Genomic DNA, 23,615 nt, shown 5'->3' with positions numbered 1-23,615 from the left:
TGATTATGAATTTTTTAATGTTTATAAAAAACTTATTTTGAACCAAAAAAAACTCATAATCACTATGGAAAATCATTTGCAAACAACACCATAAAGGGGTCCGGACCAAAAGTTTTTTACAAAAAAATCCATACATTATCCACATGTGTGTAAAAGACTAAAATACCCCTTCACATTTTAATATGCTCCAATTTTACCATTTAATTCAATTTAACCTCAATTTCAGAAATTATTCAATTTTGATCAAAAACTCAATTTTAACTACAATTTCGCCCGTCGCTGCCGTTGACCGCCGATTTTCGACGTTGACTTTTTTTTTCTCATGCTTTTGTGTTAAACAATACTATTGCTTTGGTTGACTGTCATATTAACTATATATTACTGTTTAACACAGTATTATTATATTACTGTTTAACACAATATTAATAATTACACTACAGTTTAACACAGTAATATTGTTATATTAATCTCTAGCACAGTAATATTAACACAACAAAAATTACTATTATTGTGTAATAGAGTAATATTAATATGTTGAACGTTCACCAAAGGCAAACATAATAAAAAGCCAAAAGAATTAATATTGATGTGGTTGACAGTAATATTACTGTCATTCACAGTAATATTACTGTAACGACAGTAATATTACTGTCAACCACAGTAATATTATTGTGTTTATAGTAATATTACAATAGTAGACAATAATATTATTACGTTAATCGGTGAACAAATCAAACAAAACAAAAAGGCCAAAAAAAAGATAGTATTTATGTGGTTGACAGTAATATTATTGTGTCTACAGTAATTTTACCGTCAACGACAGTAATATAATTATATTGACTTGTCAACAAATCAAACAAAATAAAAAAAAACCAAAAAAATATTAATATTGTTGTGGTTGACAGTAATTGTACTGTCAACGTCTGTATAATTACTGTCAACGACAGTATAATTACCGTTAGTGACAGTACAATTACGGTCAATGTTCAGCGGCGGATGTAAAAGAAAAGGATAAAATTTTTAGGGAAATAAAAAAAAAAAATTGAAAAGTTAACGCCGGGGACAGGCGGCGGAAAAAGAAGACAAAAAAATAAGTTCAGAAAAAAAAAAAGTTTAGAAAAATAAAAAGTCAAAATTGGATTTTTATGGTCAAAATTAATTAAGTTGAAATTAAATTGGGGTTACAATTAGGAATTGTGTTTAAATGGTTGGGGTAATGTTGTTATATTTATTAATTTTATTGCTTTATTTATAGGCTAAATTTCACTTTCCCCCTTTGTACTTTGGGTCGATATCACTTTACCCTATTCTACTCTCAATCGCATTGATTTGTCCCCTTGTACTTTGGCTCGATATCACTTTACCCCCTTCTACTCTCAATTGCATCGATTTGCCCCCTTGTACTTTGGCTCGGTATCAATTTACCCCATTCTACTCTCAATCAGTCAATTGCATCGATTTGCACCCATGTACATGTAAAATTGTCTCAATGTGGCCCTCGCCGTTAGTTTTTACACCTCAACACCGTTTGATCTAAGTTTGAAAATTACAAAAAAACCACCCCTCCCAGTTTTGATAATTATTAAAAAAATAAAAAAAAAAATAAAATAGTTTTTGAATAACTCGGTGTGATTTTTTTTTTGTTTGTTTGCACTTTGTAAGCTCAAAAATAGGTTAGAGGGTAGTAGAAAATAACAATTTAATTTTTTATTTTGCATCCTGAAAAAAAAATCCAGTAAAAAGATAAATTTGCCTTCTTTAAATTTTTAAGATTCAATTGAGGGTGCATTGTGAATGATTTATTGTCTTTCGAGTGTGGTAAAGTATTACTAATTATTTTCGAGGGTATAAAATGTTAAAAAAAAATATCCGAAGAAATGGGAATCGAGTAGCACATAATATTGCTCGACTATGTTTTCAAGATGATTTTTGTGTTGATTCTTTACCTCTTGAGATTCAACATTTTGTAAACTCTGATTTAACGTCATAATATAAATCAACCTTTCGTTATAAAAAAAAAAAAAAAAAAAGTGGAATTAAGCCAATTAATTATTCTGACGTCTTAAGCCGAATTGCCCAATTCTCGAAGAGAGAAATATAGAAGGAAATAAATCACAAATCACAATTAAGGGCAGAATCAAAATCAAATAAGGAAAAATATAACTGTCAGCGCAAATATCTCAACAAAATTCTTTTATAAAAGAAAAGTACTCTTCTTCTCCGAAATCAAGATTTTATCACGTTTGAACCGTTTTCTCTCTCTAGAAACCCTAATTTTTTCATCACCTCTCGAATCAAACCCTTTAATTTGTTTCTCTCTCTACCAATGGATTGTGGCGTACCAGTTGATGATTACTGCAACGCAAGGCAAGACAATAATCTCGAAATCCCAGAAAATATTTATTCGACCGATCACTTCTTCATCGTATTCGAAGTCGATACAACTTACCCTCGTAGTTTTTATTATAATAATAATCAAGAAGAAGAAGAAGAAGATGAATTTGTAAGAGTTGAAAGCAAAGATTCATTCTGGGTCCGATGTCCGAGAACCGAACACGAAAACTTGTCGAGGGATACTATTTCGGACATGCTTACACAGGCTGGAGTTCCTATTCACAAGCAAGATTTCATGGTGGATGCAATATCTGACTGTGCAGATGAGATTGCCAACTCAGCATTCAACGATGGCGTTAGGGTTTTGCCGATGCTCGTCTCTGTCAGCACCGTTGCTTGTTTTTGTTATTATGAAGATGTGAAATTGTGAATTGTGATTAGTAGAATTAAATTGCTGTGGGAAAAGTGTATGCATGATTTTGTGTTTGATGATCTTGATTTTCCTTTTAATGTTCTTGTACATGTTCAAATATTCTATGATGTATATTTTGATTATTCTGAGTTTGAATAATAGTACTCTTCAGTATGTCTTTTTTTTTTTTAATTTACTTGTTTTTCTTTCATGATTAATATAAATTCCCAATATTTTATTACTTGATGTATACTAATATAATATTCACACTCGTCAATATATATATATATATATATATATATATATATATATATATATATATATATATATATATATATATATATATTATATGTGTGAATAGAAGATTCGTTCCAACTTCCGTCTCGAATATTATTTTTCTACTTTTTATATTTTAAATTAATAGATGTATTCGACTTAGTTTAAGAAAATAATTTGATTTTTAAATGAATAAATTAATTTTGCATAGACCCCTCCTGAGTTGTGAAACCATGCACCAAATTTCCCTATGTTATAAAAACTTGCATAAAATCCCCTCTAGAGTTAAGGGTGTTAATTATTAATGGAAATTGGGATTTCATGCAAGAAAATACGAAACACTATGTTACAAAAACTTGCATAAAATCCCCTCTAGAGTTAAGGGTGTTAATTATTAATGGAAATTGGGATTTCATGCAAGAAAATACGAAACACATGGGGGTTTTACGCATAAAAAAATACAGGGGGATTTGGTGCAGATTTTTCATAACACAAGGGCATTTTATGTTGTTTACCCATATATATAATCGTCTATTTTTTAAAAAAAAAATTGTTCCATATTATATGTCATCTTAGATTTTAATACTGTATTAAGTGCATTTTTTCTATCTTAACCGTATTAATTCAACTCTAAGTATTAACTACTCCCTCCGTTCATAATATCTATTACTTTAAAGAATTTTTTTTCTCCATATTATCTGTCACTTTAAAATTCCAACACTGCATTAATTACATATTTTTCAATTATGCCCTTATTAACTCTTCAACACTTCTCTGCATTAATTAATAAATAAAAGTATTTTGGTCTAACAATATCTATTAATTAGGAACGGAGGGAGTATCTCTTATTATATTATTAAATAATTAAGTTTATTTTAATATTAATATATTTTTTTTTCTAAAATCAAAATACATTTATTACATTCTTAATACTTGTGCTGAAAAAATGACTACTAGTTATAACCACCCAATATTTCATTACTTAATTATAAAGTACCAATATTCAAATAGTATAGATTAGTATAAATTCCCTAATATTCCATTGCTTAATTATGATGTACTAATATTCACATAGTCAATATTAGTATTTTCCTCAAAAAAAAAAAAGTCAATATTAGTATAACTCCCTAATATTTCATTACATAATTATGATGTACTAATATTCAAATAGTCCAGATTAGTATAACTCCCTAATATTTCATTACTTAATTATGATATACTAATATTCACATAGTCAAGATTAGTATAACTCCCCAGTATTTCATTACTTAATTATGATGTACTAATATTCACATAGTCAAGATTAGTATATTCGCATAGTCAAGATTAGTATAACTCCTTAAGTATTTCATTACTTAATTATGATGTACCAATATTCACATAGTCAAGATTAATATATCTCCCTAAATATTTCATTACTTAATTATGATGTACCAATATTCAGTCAAGATTAATATAAATTCCAAATATTTCTATTCTTGATTATGATATACTAATATTCAACTGTTGATGATCACAGATATTCAAACAAAACCAATAATATGATAAAACAAAGTCAATATAATTATCCATCCAACACAAAACAAACAACACAGTAGAACCTCGATAAATTAGTATTCAATAAATTAATAACCTTGCTTAAATAATAGTTTATTCTGGTTTCAGTGGTAAAAACCTACTAAAATTAGTTCGATAATTTAGTATTTCACTAAAAATTTACTAATAACGAGTCACGACTATATTTATTTATAGAAGTTTAACCGTACAAGGAAAATTACTTATGATTTTCTTTCATTTCGGTAGTTAGAAAGTATATTTGAGTTACTAATATAAAACAAACAATTATATTTAAGTTATTAATATAATTATCCATCCAACACAAAACAACCAATACAATATAACCTCGATAAATTAATATTCATTAAATTAATAACCTCGCTTAAACAATAGTTTCTTCTGGTTCCGACTCGATAAAAACCTACTAAATTATTAATAGTTCGATAATTTAATATTTCACTAAATTAATAAAAAAAATTGCTAATCCCGACTGTATTAATTTATAGAAGTTTAACTGTACATGCATGCAAAAATTACTTATGATTTTATTTCATTGCGGTGGTTAGAAATTATAATTGAGTTATTAATATTCACATTAGACCTTTGTTTTTTTTTTTTAAATGTTAATGATCACTGATCATTCTAAAAAAAAGAAGCAATCATCAACAAATAATCTTAATATGAATGACAAACACAATTACTCAATTATTTAACAGACAATTAAACAAAGGTAACATAAATCAAGAAAGACAACAATATGATGCCCTAAAACATCTAATTAACTAGCAGTAAACCTATAAACCATAGCATGCACATACTTGTCACCCACGTTAACAATCTGCGACGGAAAATTCGGATGATTAACCGAATCGGGAAACCCTTGCGTCTCCAACGCGATCGCGGCGTGTTTCTTGTAAACAAACCCTCCTTTCCCCATAGTATCATTCAACATATTGCTAGTGTAGAACTGCACTCCAATCTGATTGGTCCACAGCTCCATCTTCCTCCCCGATTTCTCGTCCATCACAACCGCCGCCTTCGTGAAATGACGGATCGGCCCACTCGGCCTATCGAGTACGTAGTTTATGTCGTACCCGTCGGGCAGTTCGTTGAACTTGCTCCCGATCGTGCGAGGGTGTAGGAAGTCGTACGGTGTACCTTCCACGGTGGATAATTTCCCCGTGGGGATGAGTTTGTCGTTCACGGGGGTGATTTTGGAGGCGAATAGTTGGATGGTGTGTGAGAAGATGTCCCCGCTGTTGTGGCCGCCGAGATTCCAGTACGTGTGGGAAGCTAGATTCACTGGCGTCGGCTTTGTTAGAGGCGTTGCTTCCATTTTTATCGCGAGCTTGTGTTTCCCGATGAACATGTATGTCACCGTCACGGCTAGTTTGCCCGGGAATCCTGTAAAAATAGGTGGAAATATTTATGAATGTTTTAAGGAATCTGAAATGTTAAATATTGTTTCAATTTTACTACTACCATTTTGACTTTGACCGTGATTTTGACGCAAAATTGAAGCACGAAAAGTGTAGTCTTTCGAGTTTATCTATAATCCAACTTGAATCAGCTAGATTTGGAAGTTGAATGACAAAGTTAAGAATGAATGAGTTTTATTTTGAAATTTTAGAAAACTCAAAACATCAAAGTTGTAGCCAGTATTCATATTTTCATGCATATTTTTCTTTCCCTACAACCAATCTTGGTGATTTAAGGTGGATTAGAAATCTAACTCAAATAACTAAAAATTATGTGGTCTGAATTTTGCTAAATTCAGCCTCCAAAATTATCAAAATCAGGTATGAAGTCAAGACACTTCTATTAAAACTCAAGAGAAATTTACAAAAGTAGATGATATGTTTTGTACTTTGAGAGAAGATAATTTTAATATACTGTAGCTGTCAAATCATTTTGTTTTTTCAGAGAATAATTTGAAAGTAAGTAATTAATTTGGAAATGGCAAAAATTAACATAGCCTAGAGAACATATTTCTCACCTTTGGTATTTTTGTTGAAATTAAGATTTCATGTCACATGATTGTATGTTTGGTATTAAAAGTATATCAAAACAGTAACTAATCTTTGAGAAACTAAGGCAGTGTTTGGAACCGTTTTGGATCTTATTTTGATTTCATTTTGAGGAAATATGTTTTGGGGGAATAATTTGAGAATGAAAGTAATGTTTGTTTGTATTTTGGAAGGAGACAAAATACACTGTCGAAGTCAAATCATGTTTAAAGGTGTTAGAAAAAGATATTTTTGAAGAAGAAAATTGAAAGGTGAAGTGATGTTTATTTGTTTTTTAGTGAAGACATTTTTTACTGTAGCAATCAAATCATTTTACTGTAGCAGTCACATCATGTCTGGAGGAGAGAGAAACTTTTGAAATTGTTTTGAGAAAATGATTTGAAAAGTATAATAAATCCCATTTTGTTTTGGGGAAACAATGAGAACAAAATAAAAACAGTTCCAAACATTGCCTAAGTACATATATGTTTGTATTCTTAGAGAACTCACTTTTAACTGTAGCAGTCAAATCATTCCGTCTTTAAAAAATATTATATTTTTTGGAGAAGAATTTGAAAATAAGTGATTTGTAAATGGAAAAATAAGCCTAGAAATCATGGTTTCTGGGATTATTAGTGAAATTAAGATTACACATAATAGTGTGTGTGTATATGTACCTTGTTCGCCGTCGTGGCTGAGGTAAGTGAGCGTTAAGTGGCTGCGTTTTACGTGCTCTTTGACGGTCCAAATAACGTCGCTAAATCCTTTGCTCCCACCTGAGATTTTCACATGAATTATATTTCAAGTGTTGATTATATGTATATAAATAAATAATCGATCGATAGTTTTTTCGAGCAAGAAAAATCGGTACCATGGAGTGTGTTTCCATGATCATTGGCAGGTAATTTGTAGACTCTGTGATTTAAAGTGAATTTAGCCCCTCCAATTCTATTAGCAACTCTCCCAATAAGGGCACCAAAATAGGTTGTATCATTCTGCCAAAAATAAAATTAAAATTAAAATAAAATCAATTTTATTTTGGTGTTGATTATTAGTTGTGATTTAGGGTGATCAATGGTATCAGATTTTGTATAAAATCAAATCATAAAATAGATTCCATAAAATGTGCATGATATCAGATCAGCAGTAATTTCACCTTGATTCTTGATTCTTTGAAATTGAAGCAATTTTAAATATCCATTATTTCATTAAATTTTGGATAATTTCCAAAAAAGATCGCGTCAATCATTCATAATTTTTAGAAGTCAAAGTCAGATAGAACGGATCGAAATTAACCATTTTGGAAAATTTTAATTTTTTTCAAAAGTACAAAATTAATTTCAATTTCAAAATTTAGAAATTTATTATATTCCAATTCCAAAATCTATGAAATTTCGGAAATGATTTTTAAAATTTTCTAAAAAGTTTCAAAAACTTTCATAAATAAAAAAAAAAAAAAAAGAACACACACTTACATAAAATCATAAAACTAAAACTACTCATACGATAATTCTAATGTTTTAAAGAGTAAATTGCACATAACCCCTTTGTAGTTTGGTCACTGTGCACATGACCCCATCGTATTTTCACTAATAGAATAAGAATAGATAAGATTCATATTGGAATTAAAAAAAAATGTTCCAAAATCGAAACTTTTCGGATCAGAACGGCCAGAAATAGAAATTTCATTCCAACTTTCACACCCCTAATTAATAATTCTTATCAGACTTACCTTGTAGTCATCAATGGATCCATAACCAAGAACAATGTCATCTAGTTTGCCTAAGAAAGAAAAATATATGTTATATAAAAACCGAAATAAAAAATCGAAAACCGAAACCGAAACCGAAACCGAAAACTCACCATGTCTATCAGGAACAAGAACAGAGAGAACAGTGGCGCCGTAATTTGAGATCTTAACAGAAAATTTGCCTCTCTGCAAATGATAAATACCGATTTTTTTATCAGAAGAAGCTATACACACATTTATAATTAGTGCAAAAGCTGCGATGAGAGAGAAACATAAAAGTGATTTTGCCATCTTTTTTCCAACTTAATTATTGTTCAAAGAAAAGCTAGAACCTGTGTATATGTATTTCTTAATGTAATTATGGTACCCTATATATAGATAGAGCTGCATAAACAAAATCGATTTGGATAAATCAGAAAAGATTTCGGATTAAGATTTGTGTGTGTGTGTGTGTGTGTGTGTGTGTGTGTGTGTGTGTATCTGTGTGTGTGAGAGAGAAAGGGGAATGTATTGACTGTTTGTGTGGATCGTCCCGTAATAAATGGTGCATGCTTCTAGATAAGTTTTACTATTTATTTGCTTTTATAAAACGAAAGGCTTTTCGACACTCTCTATAAAACAAAATTTGCGTGTTTTTTTCTTCTTTTTTTTTTTCTTTTTTTTTTACTTTTTTTTTTATTATAAATTGTCAAATTACGAAAAATCTTAATATTTGGGTAATTGCAACAATTCCTCAGAACTATGAATTTTCTTACACGTTCATCCTTATGGTGTCAAATTCAACATAATTTTTTAGATTCCGTGGAATATTCTCTAGTTTGTACTCGTTTTCTGCAAAAATACAATTTCTGATGTACCATAATGTGATATTTACAAGCCAAGAGATACATCTAATGATTAATCTTGTTTCAAAATGTGGAGCTGAAATGGAGTAAAACGGGTATAAATTAGAGAATATTCCACATAATCTAGAAAATTCCACAAAATTTGACACCTCAACGGTGGACAACATGTAAGAAGATTCATTGTTGAGGGGTGGTATAGTAATTACCCAAACAAGATGAGTTTTTTTCGTAATTTGGCATTACCTTAGGTGATGTCTGTAATTTACCCTTTTATAAAATAAAATAAATTTTGATATTTTTGATAAATGAATTATAATATAACACAACCATTATATTATTCAATGATAGGAATTGATAAATACATGATTTTTTTTAGTGAATGTAGGATATTTTATTTAATAAATCAAGACATAACAGCTACTCATTTTTTTTTTCTTTCGAACCCTTACTTCGTCAGAATATCATGTTATTAATTATCACGAACATAAATTTTTCGTATTTTCGCATAACTCAAACTTATGTCCATAGCAGACACCGTGTTCGTTTACTTTTTTTTTTTTTTTCTTCCTTTTTGGATTTGTGAAGCTTCTTAGGATGAATTTCTCCACCAATTTTTGTATCTTTATTTCAACAAAATCCACCAAAAAACTTTTCAAAGAAGATAGAAATAAAACTCTACTCTTTTCAATTTGAAGACAAATATATGCACATATTCGAGTTTAAGCAATTTTTCCAAATTTAATTCTACAAGATAAAAAATCAAACTTAATTTTGAATTTTCACAACACTAACCGTAATAAATTTAAATCTATTATTATACGTGATTTGTTTGAGATGGACCAAATAAAATTCAAATTAATATATCTATTCCATTTTGCCAGTCCTCAAAGAATGGTAACCGATCCGAATTTCCGTTACACACATTTCACACACTGAAAAAGACACGATCCTTCAATTCTATGTTAGCTTTCTTGAATATTAAGTTGCTCACCATTGAATTTTCTTCTATTTTATTTTATCGAATATCGAATTTTCTTCAATTTGAATGTCGGGCTTCTTCTAATTGAGGAATCAATTTTTTTTTGGAATTTTCAATAGACACCATGTAGTTTTACATGATTAATCTACACATAATGACACAAATATCCATATGTATGTGTATTTAGTGGATAGTTATTTATGATTTATAGTTTAAAACCATATGGTTCATCAGGTGCAGAATCTCATAAGCCCATAAAATACTATTAATCTTCTAACAATATTTATGTACATTGTTTTCGTTGTATTTAGAGTTTGTGAAAATTTTAAACATAAATTAATTCTAATAAAATATTTTCTTATTGAGTTTTATATAAGTTGCATCATACTATTCACATTGATTCATGATATTTAGTTATTGAGGGCTTATATAGTTCTACAATGGTTCTACAATGGGGTGGATATTTTTATCTAGAGTTTTTAGCAAATGGATCTGCGATATGTCTAATTGTCGGAAAAGTTCTCATGTTAAAATAATTAGCATTTACCCCTTGTGAAGCATAGTAAAGTTATGAAGCCCCCTAGCCCATTTTCGTGCACTACACTTCCCAATTATGCGACTGGGAATGTGTTTTCGGTTTGAAAATACCTAAATACCCTTTAAATCATTAATTTTGAAAATTACAGATACACCGCAGAATTTTGTAAGACCCAATTTGAAGGTTTAAAATTTTCAATCCAGTCCCTGATATTTCATTAAAGCCCTTTCCCCAATTGAAACCCAAAAAACACACGGTAACACATAAATACGCACACTTCCACTTAATTTCTCTGCACACATATACACACACCTCACCCCATCACTGTTGTCGCCGCCACCAGTGGTAATCCATAATTTTAGTTAAGGGTGTTCGAAATTTGACTGAGAATAATAGAGTTAAAATGAGAGTAGGAAGGGCACAAAAATTACGGGGTTCAGGGGCAGTGCACCCAATTTTTTTAGGACATTCGAGAAAATAAAACAAAACAATAAGTATTTGTAGAATTTAACTGAAATAGCATAAAGTAAAATATAATAGTTCCCAAATATTTCACCGTTGCACCAATTATAAATTATAATGCCCGTGATATTTTTATTGCGAAAGAATTAAATTTTCGGTCTAAATTTTTTAGAGGAATTGCATAAATTTTGGAAAAAATAGTGAATATTTAATACATTTTCAAATTGGCTTTTTTATAGTTTTATAAAGTAGTTGTTTAAATAAATGATAGTACAAATTTTAATAAAAAATATGTCAAATAACATTGAAATACATCTGTGAAATTCAAATTACACTGCTATTACCTTATTTTATTATAGCATATATTTTTCATCCTACAATCGGTGTATATAATATATATATATATATATATATACACACACACATCGAGTGTCTATATATAAAATATATGTTAAATAATAAATATACAAATGTAATAAATGGGATGGCTATTTCAAATACCAATTGTTTCTCACTTCAATATCGCCTATGAATTAAAAAAATTATTTTAAGGGCAATCAATAATTTACCCAGAAAACCAACATAAAACAGTGTTGTCACCCAAACAAAACACGATATTGTTAGTACAGGTATTAATAATTTCTTCCCCATAACTCCAACCAAATGAGGGATTACTTATTGTGAATCACAATTTAGTCACAGTATAACATATCCCATCTATAACTATCTATCCAAACTACTCAATCAAAAAGGTCCGTTCAGAATTTTATAGTAGAATATTGTAGATACTGTAGATAACTAACTTGATTCCCACATCTTAATAAGTATACAAAACAGATTGTTACAAGGCCCATCTTTTATTCTTTATAAAAATGGCAAATTATGGCTATCCCTGAATTATAGTCAAATCACAAAAAAAATCCCTCTTGTTTAGGTAATTACAGTCACTCCCTCTTTTAAAATATTTTTACATAAAAATTTATGTAATTCGATTATTTACCGAATCAAATCTTATATTCAGTACAGTAACGGACTTACGTAAACTTCTAGCTGGTGTTTAAATTAATATTCGGTTATATTTTTGGTTCATAAATAGGGTTTTGGATTTATGGATCATTTTGTTGGGAAAATTCAACATTACTAAATAATTGGACTTTGTTTGATGTTTGGTATCTCCAATAATTTGTTGGGTCAACCCACAAATATTATGTTATTATGGTTTATATTGTTTTTTCTTGTCTTTTAAGAACTTTTTTTGTTGGATGTCCCGCGATTATCCGATGAAATAATTAATTTTTTATTAGATTATTTAATTTTATCTTGACTAATTTTATCTTATCAATTAAATGAGGTATAAATCCGAAAATACAATGTCAACTTAAATTTGGGTCAATCTTATATTTATTTATTTTTATAAATTTCACAACCTTTAATATTACAAAAAAATTTAGAACTCTTGCCTAAATCTTAGCATGAATTACAAACTTTCATTATTTCATTCTAAAAAAAGCTCATGTCCTCTTATTGTGTGTTGTCGGTAAACACAAAATAACACAACATGACCACAAATGGTATTATCAATTAGGGGTGTGCGCGAAACCCGCGGGTTCTTGCTAAACTTACCATCGTTCCGTTAATCAACGGTTCTTGATTTTAAGAAATCAAACTTGTGAATTTTCGAAGGATTTAGGATAGACGGGTTCATGGCGGGTTTATAGTAGAACCAAACCTTCACGGGCCGAAACTCGTCATAACTTAAACATGTTAGTTTTTTTTTAATAATTTATAAGTTTTACGCGAAACTATTTAGAAATTAAAATGGATGACCAGGCGTAATTTTAAATTGAGATCAACGTGAATAAGACCAATGATAATGTCAAGCCTCAAGAGTAAACCAAAATTAATATATTTTAACCGTAAATTCGTTAAAAATAGTAATTAAATTCGAAGCTCTATAAAACAAGATTTAAGATAAAATAGATAACTATAGTCAAAACGAGACGACGTCGTCGTTATAGATATAAGTTTTGACATGTAAGAGATACTTTATTAATGTATTATATATTATTAATTTATTATACTGCATAATATAAATAAAATGACGTCATTTTGTATGGTGGGGCGAGACGGGTTTCATGGATATTAATTTTTTTTTAACCCGTCTTAAACCCAAACCCGCGGATCTTCTCCATTTAAGAACGCAATCCTATTGATGGATCCATCTGTCCGGTCCTAGAGGGACGATTGTTATCGAGTTTGACGAGTTTAACGGGTTAATAGGTCCGACTTGCTTACCCATTATCAATAATTAGGACATCGACTGTTAAATGGTATTTAATTGGCGTACAATAAAATATATATTGGGTACTATTAATATCAAGGGTAAATTACATCCACATCCCTGAGGTATGCTTAAATAACTTTAAGGTCCCTGTGGTATCAATAATTACACTCACCCCCTAAAACATAGTTAGAAGCTCTAATGGGATAATGGGTGGGATATGTTATGCTGATAGAATTCTAATGGACTATTGATTTTAGGAAGTGGTGGAGACAACAAAGAGCTATGGCTGATTTAAGAAATGTTGGGGGAGCCATGTCACCCGTAACTCTATGTTGTCTCCGTCACTTCCCAAAAGTAATTAATAGTCCGTTAGAAATCTATCAGAATAACGTATCCAACGCATTATCACATTAAAGTTTATAACTATGTTTCAAGGGGGTGAGTGTAATTATCGATACCACAGGGACCCCAAAGTTATTAAAGCATACCTTAGAAGTGTGGTTGTAATTTACCCTAATATCAATGAAGTGATATCTTTTTTTTCTTCAGAAATACGACCATGTCGAGAAATTCTTTAGGCTTTATATATATATATATATATATATATATATATATATATATATATATATATATATATATATATATATATATATATATATATATATATATATACACACACACACACACCAGTATATGTTGCACCACACAACGTGCAATCTATTTGCCTATGTGATTGATATAGTTTCGCTTCGTGTTCAATATGTTACATTTGAATTGTTTGATAAACAATAATGCAACTATTATATTGCCATGTAAACATATATAAGTTATACGCAAAACTCTATTTGAATTGAAATTGCACACGAAACATTTGATATCATAGGAGTGTCTACCTTAATACCCCTTATTAATTTTGATATGTCGCATAATATTTCACATAGATTACACATGAAAAAAAATTAAATATTACACAAAATTCAAAGAATAGAAGCTTGCAACTGGACATGCACATTTTAAATGTCGTATGAGGTGGTGTTGCTAATTAGGATGCACGTAGGAAATCAGGAACACAATTATCAAACATGAGAATCAGATTTTTCGCAATCATAAACACAATTACCCTTGTACCATAATACAAGTTGCAATTATCAAACACAATCTAAAATAATTCAAGTTGCAATTTGGTTTTCTAGAAAATATAATATAATAAAAACTTTTCAACTCAATGACTTTAAACATTGTTTGATGTAATTCCATTTGCAACATCATTTGTAATACTTGTAACACCGAATATATGTCTTTAACATCAATATCAAAAACATCATTGTTGAATTATCAAATAACGTTTCAATTCGTCATCATCTAATGAAGTTAGTTTTGCTGCATTATATTAAATAGAAACTCAAAAACATATTGAAACAATTGAAGTTGTACAAACCTACTCCTTAATTGTGAACAAGCATTATCCAATACAACAAGGCAAAGTTTCTCTAAATTTAGAAACTTGAGATAGAGTTGCTTTGACCTTTTTAATATGATTTTCCCAACGCGTAGTTGACAATGACTTCAAAGTCAATCCATCAATATAATCAAGTCAAATATTCCATCATTTTGTAGAATTAGCAAAAACATAATATATATGCATTGACAACCTCCAAAAAGATTTTTTCCTTTGACATTAGAGTTTTCATCTCACATAAACTCAAATTACGACAATGAGGAGCACATGACATATAAAATACCCTAGGATTTATTTCAAGCAATCTTGTTTGAACACCTATATTTTTTTCCTTTCATGACAGAACCATTATCATATCATTGTCCTCTTACATCATTCATATCAAGTGAAAGAGAAGTTAACACATATTGTAATTCACTTAAAAGTCCAAATCTAGAAGTATCACATTTTTATATTCTAAGAAGTATTCTTATATTTTTATTGGAGTACTTGACACATCTACACATCTTATACTTTACAGCCATTTCTTCTTGGCGACTTAGCATTATGAGTACAATCAAGAATCACTGAAAACTACTTTGTCTCATGGATAATTTTACTAATTGCGTCTTGGACTTTTGAAGCTTGAATCTCTATCAACTCATTCTGAATTTTATGGCGAAAATAATGATGATGGATCTTTTTATCATGAATAAGTAAATGATTTTGCATTATTGGATCAAACTCTTCAATCATTTCAATTAAGCCCCATTAGCATTCTCACTAATTCTTTCATTTGTCCCACGGAACTCCAGATTATGTGTTGCAAGACATTTCACAACAACAATAATTCTTCTATTTTTTCAATGTTGTATGTCTTGCATGATTAACTCTTGTATTTATCAATCAATTGTTTACTATGCATTGTATTAAATAACTTACAACAAAAACAAAAACGTTGTCCCAATCTTTTGAACACACAAGTCAATCTTTTCATGTTTCTCTCCATTTGGTAATACTCGAGAGTAAGAGTAAGAAAATAAGGGAAAATGTTACCAAGTTAGTCAACAGGATACTTCATATTTGATTCCTGAGTATGACATTTTTCTACAAGCAAATCTCTTAATTTTCCATCTAAACCATCCCAAACGCTTAGATCATAGATATCGATATTTTTTTATTCAACAACTTTATTATCACTTACTCTATTTTCATCATTTGAATCATGAAGTTCTATATTCACCTTATCCACATGTTCATTTAGATCACTAAGTTCTTCATTCATGTGATTTTGATTCACCATATTCACTTTATCATCATTTTCTATCATCGGTTGTAGGTTTACATAAAACATGGGATATTCTATAACCAAAGTTTTTCTTCTTGTTTTGACACACCCCTCGATTTTTTTTATTTTTTTTGATGTCCATAAAGATGTTACTATTATGAAACATGATCAAGTTTTAGTGAATAAATAATTAGAGCTAACACTACAATCAAACATCAAGCATTCAATATAATACCAATTAAATAAGATTAAATAAAGAAGGGGAACAACAACACCATATAATATAGAAACAATTCCTGCCTTTTGATTTCTAGACAAAACTCCTTCAATCAATATAAGTTATTCGGTCTCTAGAGAATGAAACAAAAAAATATATTTAATTTATGGTGGAATTGAGACTTAAAATAAATAAATAAAATTGAAATTCAAACTCAAACAAAAAATCTAAAAGTTTACCTAGAGAATTGTTGGAGGAAAATTTTACTAAAACCAACGATGAGATTAACTTCAGCCAGAAAGAGAACAAGCAAGAGGGAGAGAGAGAGAACAAGCGAGAGAAATATTACACTGATGATGAGACCATGAATAGGACAAAAGAAATATCATTTTGACTTCTCTCTTGCGCATCGAAAAAAAAGGATAACAAAAAAACAAGTAACAATAACAAGAACTAAACAACATGAACTCCAAACTTGATCTCCCTAGCTAAACTCCACCATTTCTAATCACAGAACACGCGACCAATTCTATCAGACGTGGTTGATCCTCTAGTAGACCTCCTCGAGACTTGGATTAAAAGTTCTGGGAAAAACAACAACTAAAACTTAAAAGAAAAACGAAAAAAAACCGAAACAATAACTAGCTACCAACAGCTAGATCATAGGTAATACGGCTCCATCTCTAAGCACGGAAAGGGCGAACAACCCCGTCTCCTCTAGGACCCATTCTAGGGGCGCGAGTCGTCACCGGAGGCTGGGACGGGAGTGGGTGACGTGGCTGCTCAACCATGGTGGTGGTGGCTGTGGCTCTGGCCGGCGGCTGGATCCTCGTGGCAGCGTCAAATGCATATAGGTAAAGGGACTGCCAGATTGTGCAGAAACACAAAAGGAACGTGGGCATGATGGCAACGACCCATCCCGCATTGTGCTTGTAGGCGAGGGCAACAGCGGTCTGAAACGACATTCTCAGAAAATACTGGAGCATCCTGAAATCAACTACAGACTTCGCTAGTTCCATGAATGCGAACACCGCCACACCCAACATCGACTGGAAGTGAACGCCGTCTTTACTCACGTCGTGCATGAGCCCTACGGCGGTGGTGAAGACGGCAGCGTCTTTGCATTACCCCAATTGATGTGCTGCACTGCATTCTCTATTTATTTTGAAATGTCATTTGTTTTTATGTATGTGTTAAAATATACAGTACACACTATCTCTAATTGGTGCAACCGAGCAAGTACGTAACACGCGCACCAATATTAAAATTTCTAAACCTAGCCTACATGATATATATCCATTTTATTTTAATTATTATTACAATTTTCAGGTTAAATTTATTGGGTACAAGTCAATATTTTATAGGGATGATTTATAATAGACCACACATTAAAATACAAGTCCTATATTAATTTATGTAATATAAAATAATAGCTCGGTTTTATTTATATATTTTGGGCACAAATATGACTTTTTCACTTTATGATCAAATTGTATATACTTTTGACAAGTTAATAATATACACATAAATTTCGTTCACTCATTTTTACATTGGAAACATTTTCTAATAATTCAATAGAATTTTTTATTATATACCTAGTTTGTCTCTCCAATTTTGAAATACTCTTGCTCTAAAATAATCTAATATTGGACGCAAAACATAGGGGATTGAAATCTATGAATTATGTCGGTTGTTGTGTGCCCAATTATAATTGATATAGATTATTGATTTTTCTGTTATTATTTCTTTTCAATGTATGGATCCAGTACCTAGTTTCTAAAATTTGCTCGAGATTTTCAGAAATTACATTGGTAATATATGTTAAAGAATATATATATTCTCATTTGCTCAAATAGATATATGTGGATGTATGTGCTGGGTTTATTCTATGTTACATCCGGTGAGATACACCCGGTATATTTTTACCATTCATATACATACAAGAACACACACCCAATGTGAGTGTGTGTAGATCAACGGTAAAAAACCATCCGGTATAGTCTTCACCGGGTGTAGCATAGAAATAACTACGGATGAAAGTTGGATGGATTGAATCGGAATTAGTTTTTTCGGAAGAATTTCACACAAAAAAAAAAAAAAAAAAACGGAAGTACAAAATCAATTCCAATTCCAATTCCAATTCTAAAATTTTCGGAATCTAAACATTCATTCCAATTCAAAAAGATTCGGAAATTTCGAAATTTTGGAATAAAAAAATGGAAATCATGTAAGTTTTAAAATTCCGAAATTTAGCAAAAACATTCTGAAAATTTCATAATTTTCCAAAAATAAGAAGATTCACGTCACTAAAAGTAAAATTGATAACTATAAATTTTAGTTCAAAAAAATAAAAATAAACATAAACCACATCATACACGAGCATCAAAAGATGCCTTCCTTCTTTTCTCCAGAGAAGAAGAAAATTGTGATCGGTTCTAGGGGTGGGATTAAAATGTAGGGGGGTGAGTAAAATTTTCAGGATATATATATATATAAAATAATAATAATAATAAATATCTAACAAATCAAGATAAATAAAATAGTATTTAAATATTAAACGATAAATAATAAAATAAAACTATCGTATATTTTGTCCCACGAAAAATTCTAAACAATTAGAAAAAAAAATTAATTAAAATGAACTCGACGATCTTTCATTGTATAGAAATCTTCTATAATCGAATATGTGCTAAAAGTAACAGCAATATCCCTCTCTATATGTAGGAGCATGTAATCTCCAAAAAACTCATCTTCTATTTTGTTTCGAAGTTTAGTTTTAGTAAGCTTCATAGCAGAAAATGCTCGCTTTGTAGTAGCGGTAGAAACAAGAAGAAGTAAGATCAGACGAATCAATCTGTCAACCAAGTAATATATTTCAGACTTTTTCGTCTGCACTAACCATTCACACAATGTTGCTAAAGTTGGTACCTGGCATAAATCTGGATGTTTGACCACGTCGAGATAATAATGCTGCAACTGAAACTTCAAGAGGAGTCTTTCTCGTTCAGTGAAATCCTCAAGATAATATTTGTCAACAAGAGTGCAAATATTGTCAGCATAGACGACTTATATGAATAACTAGGATCTAAAGCAAGGCTAAGAGTCAAGAGTTCCACTATTTAATTTCAAAATCTGCTATTCATCTCTTTCAACTAAGTGTCTATTGTGGTATTGAAGATATCAAAATGAAAATGATGCTCAATAGTAATATAAATATCACGAGGTTGATGAATCGACTTTTCTCAGCCTACTTTGCAAGCACCATTCATATCAGGCATCTCAATATCTTGGCTTTCACAATATGATGTAACATCACTCAGAAAAGCATCCCATCAATTATTTCTCAATTTCTGCAGGAGTTGTTTTTTCGTTAAAACCTGATTCATAGCATTTAAGAAATCTTGAGACTTTTGATGTAAAGTTTGGCAAAGAACATCAGTAATTCCCATAATTTCATTCATCAAAATCAGAATAAAGACAAATTGAAAGATGTCATGGTAGAATAAGCAGAATCAGCATCACCACATTGAGAAAAATTGGCGCCATCAACTAGAATACTTTGAAGCACAATACCAGTAGCATTAAACATTTTTAATAAGCTACACATTGAAGAAAAGTGAGAACCCCATCGAGTATAACCTGCCCGTTGTAAAGTACCAATCTGGTTAACTCCTTTACCAGTCTCAAGTTCACTAATCGATATCAGACGAGAAATTTCAGCATGTTGTGCAGTAATTAACTAACCATTTCGCTTTGTAGAAGCACCAACAATATTGACAATAGAATTTAATTTCGTGAAAAAATGATGCACAAGAATCACTTCCCTGGATGTTGTAACTAGAGCCAATTGAAGTCGATGAGCGAAACAATGCATATAGTATGCATATGGACAATCCTTAAAAAATAATGCTTGTAACCCATTCCATTCACCACGCATGTTGCTTGCCCCATCATAACCTTGACCACGAAGATTATCCACAATTAATGCATGATGAGAAAGAATAGTAGATAACTCACACTTAAGAGTCAATGCAGCAGTGTCTTTCACACTTACAATTTCAGAAAAACGTTCTTGAAGAACACCAACTTTGTTGACACACCTCAAAACAAGAGCAATTTCATCTTTTTTTGATTCATCCCGTGCTTCGTCAACAAGAATACAAAACTTTGAATCTCCAATATTTTCACGAATTTTGGTTCGCACTTTGGTAGCAATAATATGCAATATCTCCTTTTGAATCTTGTCAGACGTGTATTTGGCATTATGAGGAGCTTTTTCCAAAACTGTTTCAGATACTTTATCATTATACCTTGCCAAAAGTTTCACCATTTCGATAAAATTTCCCGGATTTGTTGATTTTGGGCCTTCATCATGTCCCCGGAAAAGGCGTGATTGATATTCAAGCCATCGGACACAATCAATCGATGTTTTCAGTCTCAAGCGATTCTTAAGTATTTGTTCTGCACTTTGGTTCATCATAACATTGTTAATATGTCGAGATTGATTCATTAAATCCTCACATGATTTTATTGCAGCAAAATGTGTGGAAGAATGATCTCCCACGTGACTTAGAAAAGCACACTTCTTTTTGTCGTTAACCTTTTTTCCAATTGCAAAATCCTGCCACAGTAAATGCATTTGCCCCAAAACGTGGATTTGGCTTACTTGCAAAAAGATAACAAGGTAAACAATATGCAACATCTGTTGTATGTGAGTACTCTAACCAGGTTGGAAATTGGGCAAACCAAGAGTGCTGAAATCTCCTTGGATATTTTGTATTATTGGAATAGTGATATTTGGATAAGTAAAATTGATGTGGCCCCATTTTGATGTAAGACCGTCGAATTTCATCTTGATGGTTAACACGATATTGCCAAATTTGCATACGTTTTCCCGGATCACGTTCCAAAATTAATTCCTGGTTAGAATCAACTGCAGCAGTCTGTTCAACTTGATGAGCAAAAAATTGATCTTTATGAGTAGAAGTTTCGACTATTTCTTGGTCATGAACAACGGAACTATCAACACCAGGTGTCTTCGGCACTTCATTGACTCTCTTAAAAAAATGTTCCAATTGTGCATCGCTTAGATTGGTCTGTAGACATCGCAATAACAAAACCTACAATTACAATTAACTAAAACGAATCTACGAAATATTAAGTTTGAGGTAGCAATCATGGTGAAACAAATCTCAATAAACCTCAAATCAATGAATACGACTATGAAAAAAAAAGAAATTCAAATAAAATTTAAATTAGATGTAAAGAACCCATTTATGATTCCACAAAAAATAATTCATTGAGTCAACTATTGGAATCTTAGATATGCAAGCAAACATAGAAAAATAAAAATAAACATAACGATATTATTTCGAAAATAAAAAAGCAATAACAATTAGAAAATCATCCAAATATAAAGTAAGAAAAATAATAAAAGATAATAGTAAAAAAATTACCTTCAAGTTTTTGAAAAACGAACAAAAGTCACGATACACGAAGCACCTTCTTTTCTATGTTTTCTTGTTTTGTCTTTTAGTTTGTAGAAATAGGATTTATATTGTTTTATATAAGTTAGAGGGGACCACGACTAGTGTTGGATGTTATGCTAGGCTCTTTACTCATTTCAATCCGGTTTAGGTTTTTTTTTTTTTTTTTCTTTTTTTCTTTTAAAGTCTTAATTATACATATACTATATATCTTATAAAATAGTATTAATTTTTTTTTGGGGGTTCCACCCCCGCCCCTACTAAGTACCGCCTCAGACAGGTTCAAAGAAATTTCGTCTTCGATGTGACACTCAAAGTGCAGCACGAGGCTGACGTTGTCATAGAAAACTCTATCACATACACGACATGCAATTGAAACTGAATTAAAACTCTTAGGACTTCTATTGTTTTCAGATTCATCCACTTTTTGGTAACCAGAAAATTGGCTTACTGAGAGACATGGTGTATATAAATGTAGTAAAAGATTGCGAAGAAATCTAGATTTCTAAGGCTGAAAAAAAATAGCCTTGAAAATAAAATAAAAATAAAAATGAATCGATTGGTAAGAAATCTAGATATAGAGAAAGCCTAGAAAGCAAAGGGAGGGCTAAGGTAGAATGAAGGGAAGGTGATGCAATAGGTATGTGCCAGGAAACATTCAATTTATAGACAAAAAGAGGGTAGGCCGTTCAAATCATATATGTGCACACGGGAAATAAGTGCTCCTATTCACTGACAGTTATTGTAAAATACAATGTTGAAACGAGGCGTTGAATGGATTAGTTAGAACCAATTATATTTGTCTCACCTAACAGCGAATCATTTTTAAATTTAAAAAAATGGTTGTTGTTATTGGAAAATGAAAATTGTGGATGCACGGCAATTACTTAGTTGGCACATGCTATATGTTGTTTCAGGCAAAAATAATTGTTGAGGTGAAAATAATGTCCTACACTGGGGTTAACATGGGAAAGATCACTCATTTATAAGGAGGGGATAGCAACTCCATTGGTATGAGGCCTTTTGGGGAAACCCAAGAGCAAAAAACAGTTGGGCTCGGCCCAATCTGGACAATATCATACCAAGGTGGAGTTTGTGCTATCCCGACGGGACCCAACAATGATTCACGTAATTTTTCATGAATTATTTGAGAAAAAATCTCAGTTTAGGGGCTATATCTCTTTCACCAATAAGCTCATCCCTTTAATATTTATTATAAATGAAGGAAACATTCATGTATATGACAATATTACCCCCAACCATTTATACTCAATTCTTAATTGTAACCCCAATTTAATCAATTTTGTCCACAAAAATCCAATTTTGACCTTTTTTTTTTTTTAAAAAAAAAATTCAAAAAAAAAATTTTTGCCGCCGGATTCCGGCGTTGACGGACGAATTTGTCCATAAAAATGTGTTTTGGGTCAAAATTAAATAATTTGTGAAATTTTGGGTCAAATTGAGGTTAAATTAAATTAAATGATGAAATTGGAGCAAAGTATGAGAGGCTATTTTAGTCTTTTACAAAATCTGGACTATGTGTGGACTTATTTGGAAATAAGTTTATTGTCTGAATCTCTTTATGAATAAATACCCATTGAAGGACTTATTTGTAAAGACCCCTATATACATATATATTTTTGGGATAATTAGTAAAAAATCCCCCAATTCATTTACTTATATCAAGGTGGATATAACCTCCTTTTCATTATTAGTGAGAACCCCCTTAATTATTTAATTAAA

The 23,615-nt window shown here is 30.8% G+C and overlaps 1 protein-coding gene across 1 annotated transcript; it reads right to left on the bottom strand.

Annotated features, from left to right (window-relative positions):
* Window positions 1-5,264: 5,264 nt before the first annotated feature.
* Window positions 5,265-8,843, bottom strand: LOC105959720 (uncharacterized). Its single transcript, XM_012983855.2, has 5 exons — window positions 8,449-8,843; window positions 8,318-8,367; window positions 7,457-7,580; window positions 7,263-7,361; window positions 5,265-5,983 (listed from the first exon to the last, which is right to left on the bottom strand). The coding sequence occupies exons 1-5, from the start codon at window positions 8,624-8,626 to the stop codon at window positions 5,358-5,360; spliced, it is 1,077 nt and encodes a 358-aa protein (XP_012839309.2). The 5' UTR covers window positions 8,627-8,843; the 3' UTR covers window positions 5,265-5,357.
* Between the last annotated feature and the right edge of the window lie 14,772 nt (window positions 8,844-23,615).

This window comes from Erythranthe guttata, chromosome 9 (assembly GCF_056151865.1).
Source record: "Erythranthe guttata isolate IM_541 chromosome 9, IM_541, whole genome shotgun sequence".
Taxonomy (NCBI): Eukaryota; Viridiplantae; Streptophyta; class Magnoliopsida; order Lamiales; family Phrymaceae; genus Erythranthe; species Erythranthe guttata.
Note: the sequence above shows the minus strand (reverse complement) of the source record. Positions and strands in the feature narration are given on the sequence as shown.

Excerpts from the sequence above, each read along its gene's own strand:
- LOC105959720 (XM_012983855.2), bottom strand. The coding sequence starts at position 8,626 with ATGGCAAAATCACTTTTATGTTTCTCTCTCATCGCAGCTTTTGCACTA. Across the intron at positions 7,362-7,456 it reads TCATGGAAACACACTCCATG|GTGGGAGCAAAGGATTTAGC; the intron begins GTACCGATTTTT and ends TGAAAATCTCAG. Across the intron at positions 5,984-7,262 it reads CAGCCACGACGGCGAACAAG|GATTCCCGGGCAAACTAGCC; the intron begins GTACATATACAC and ends CTATTTTTACAG.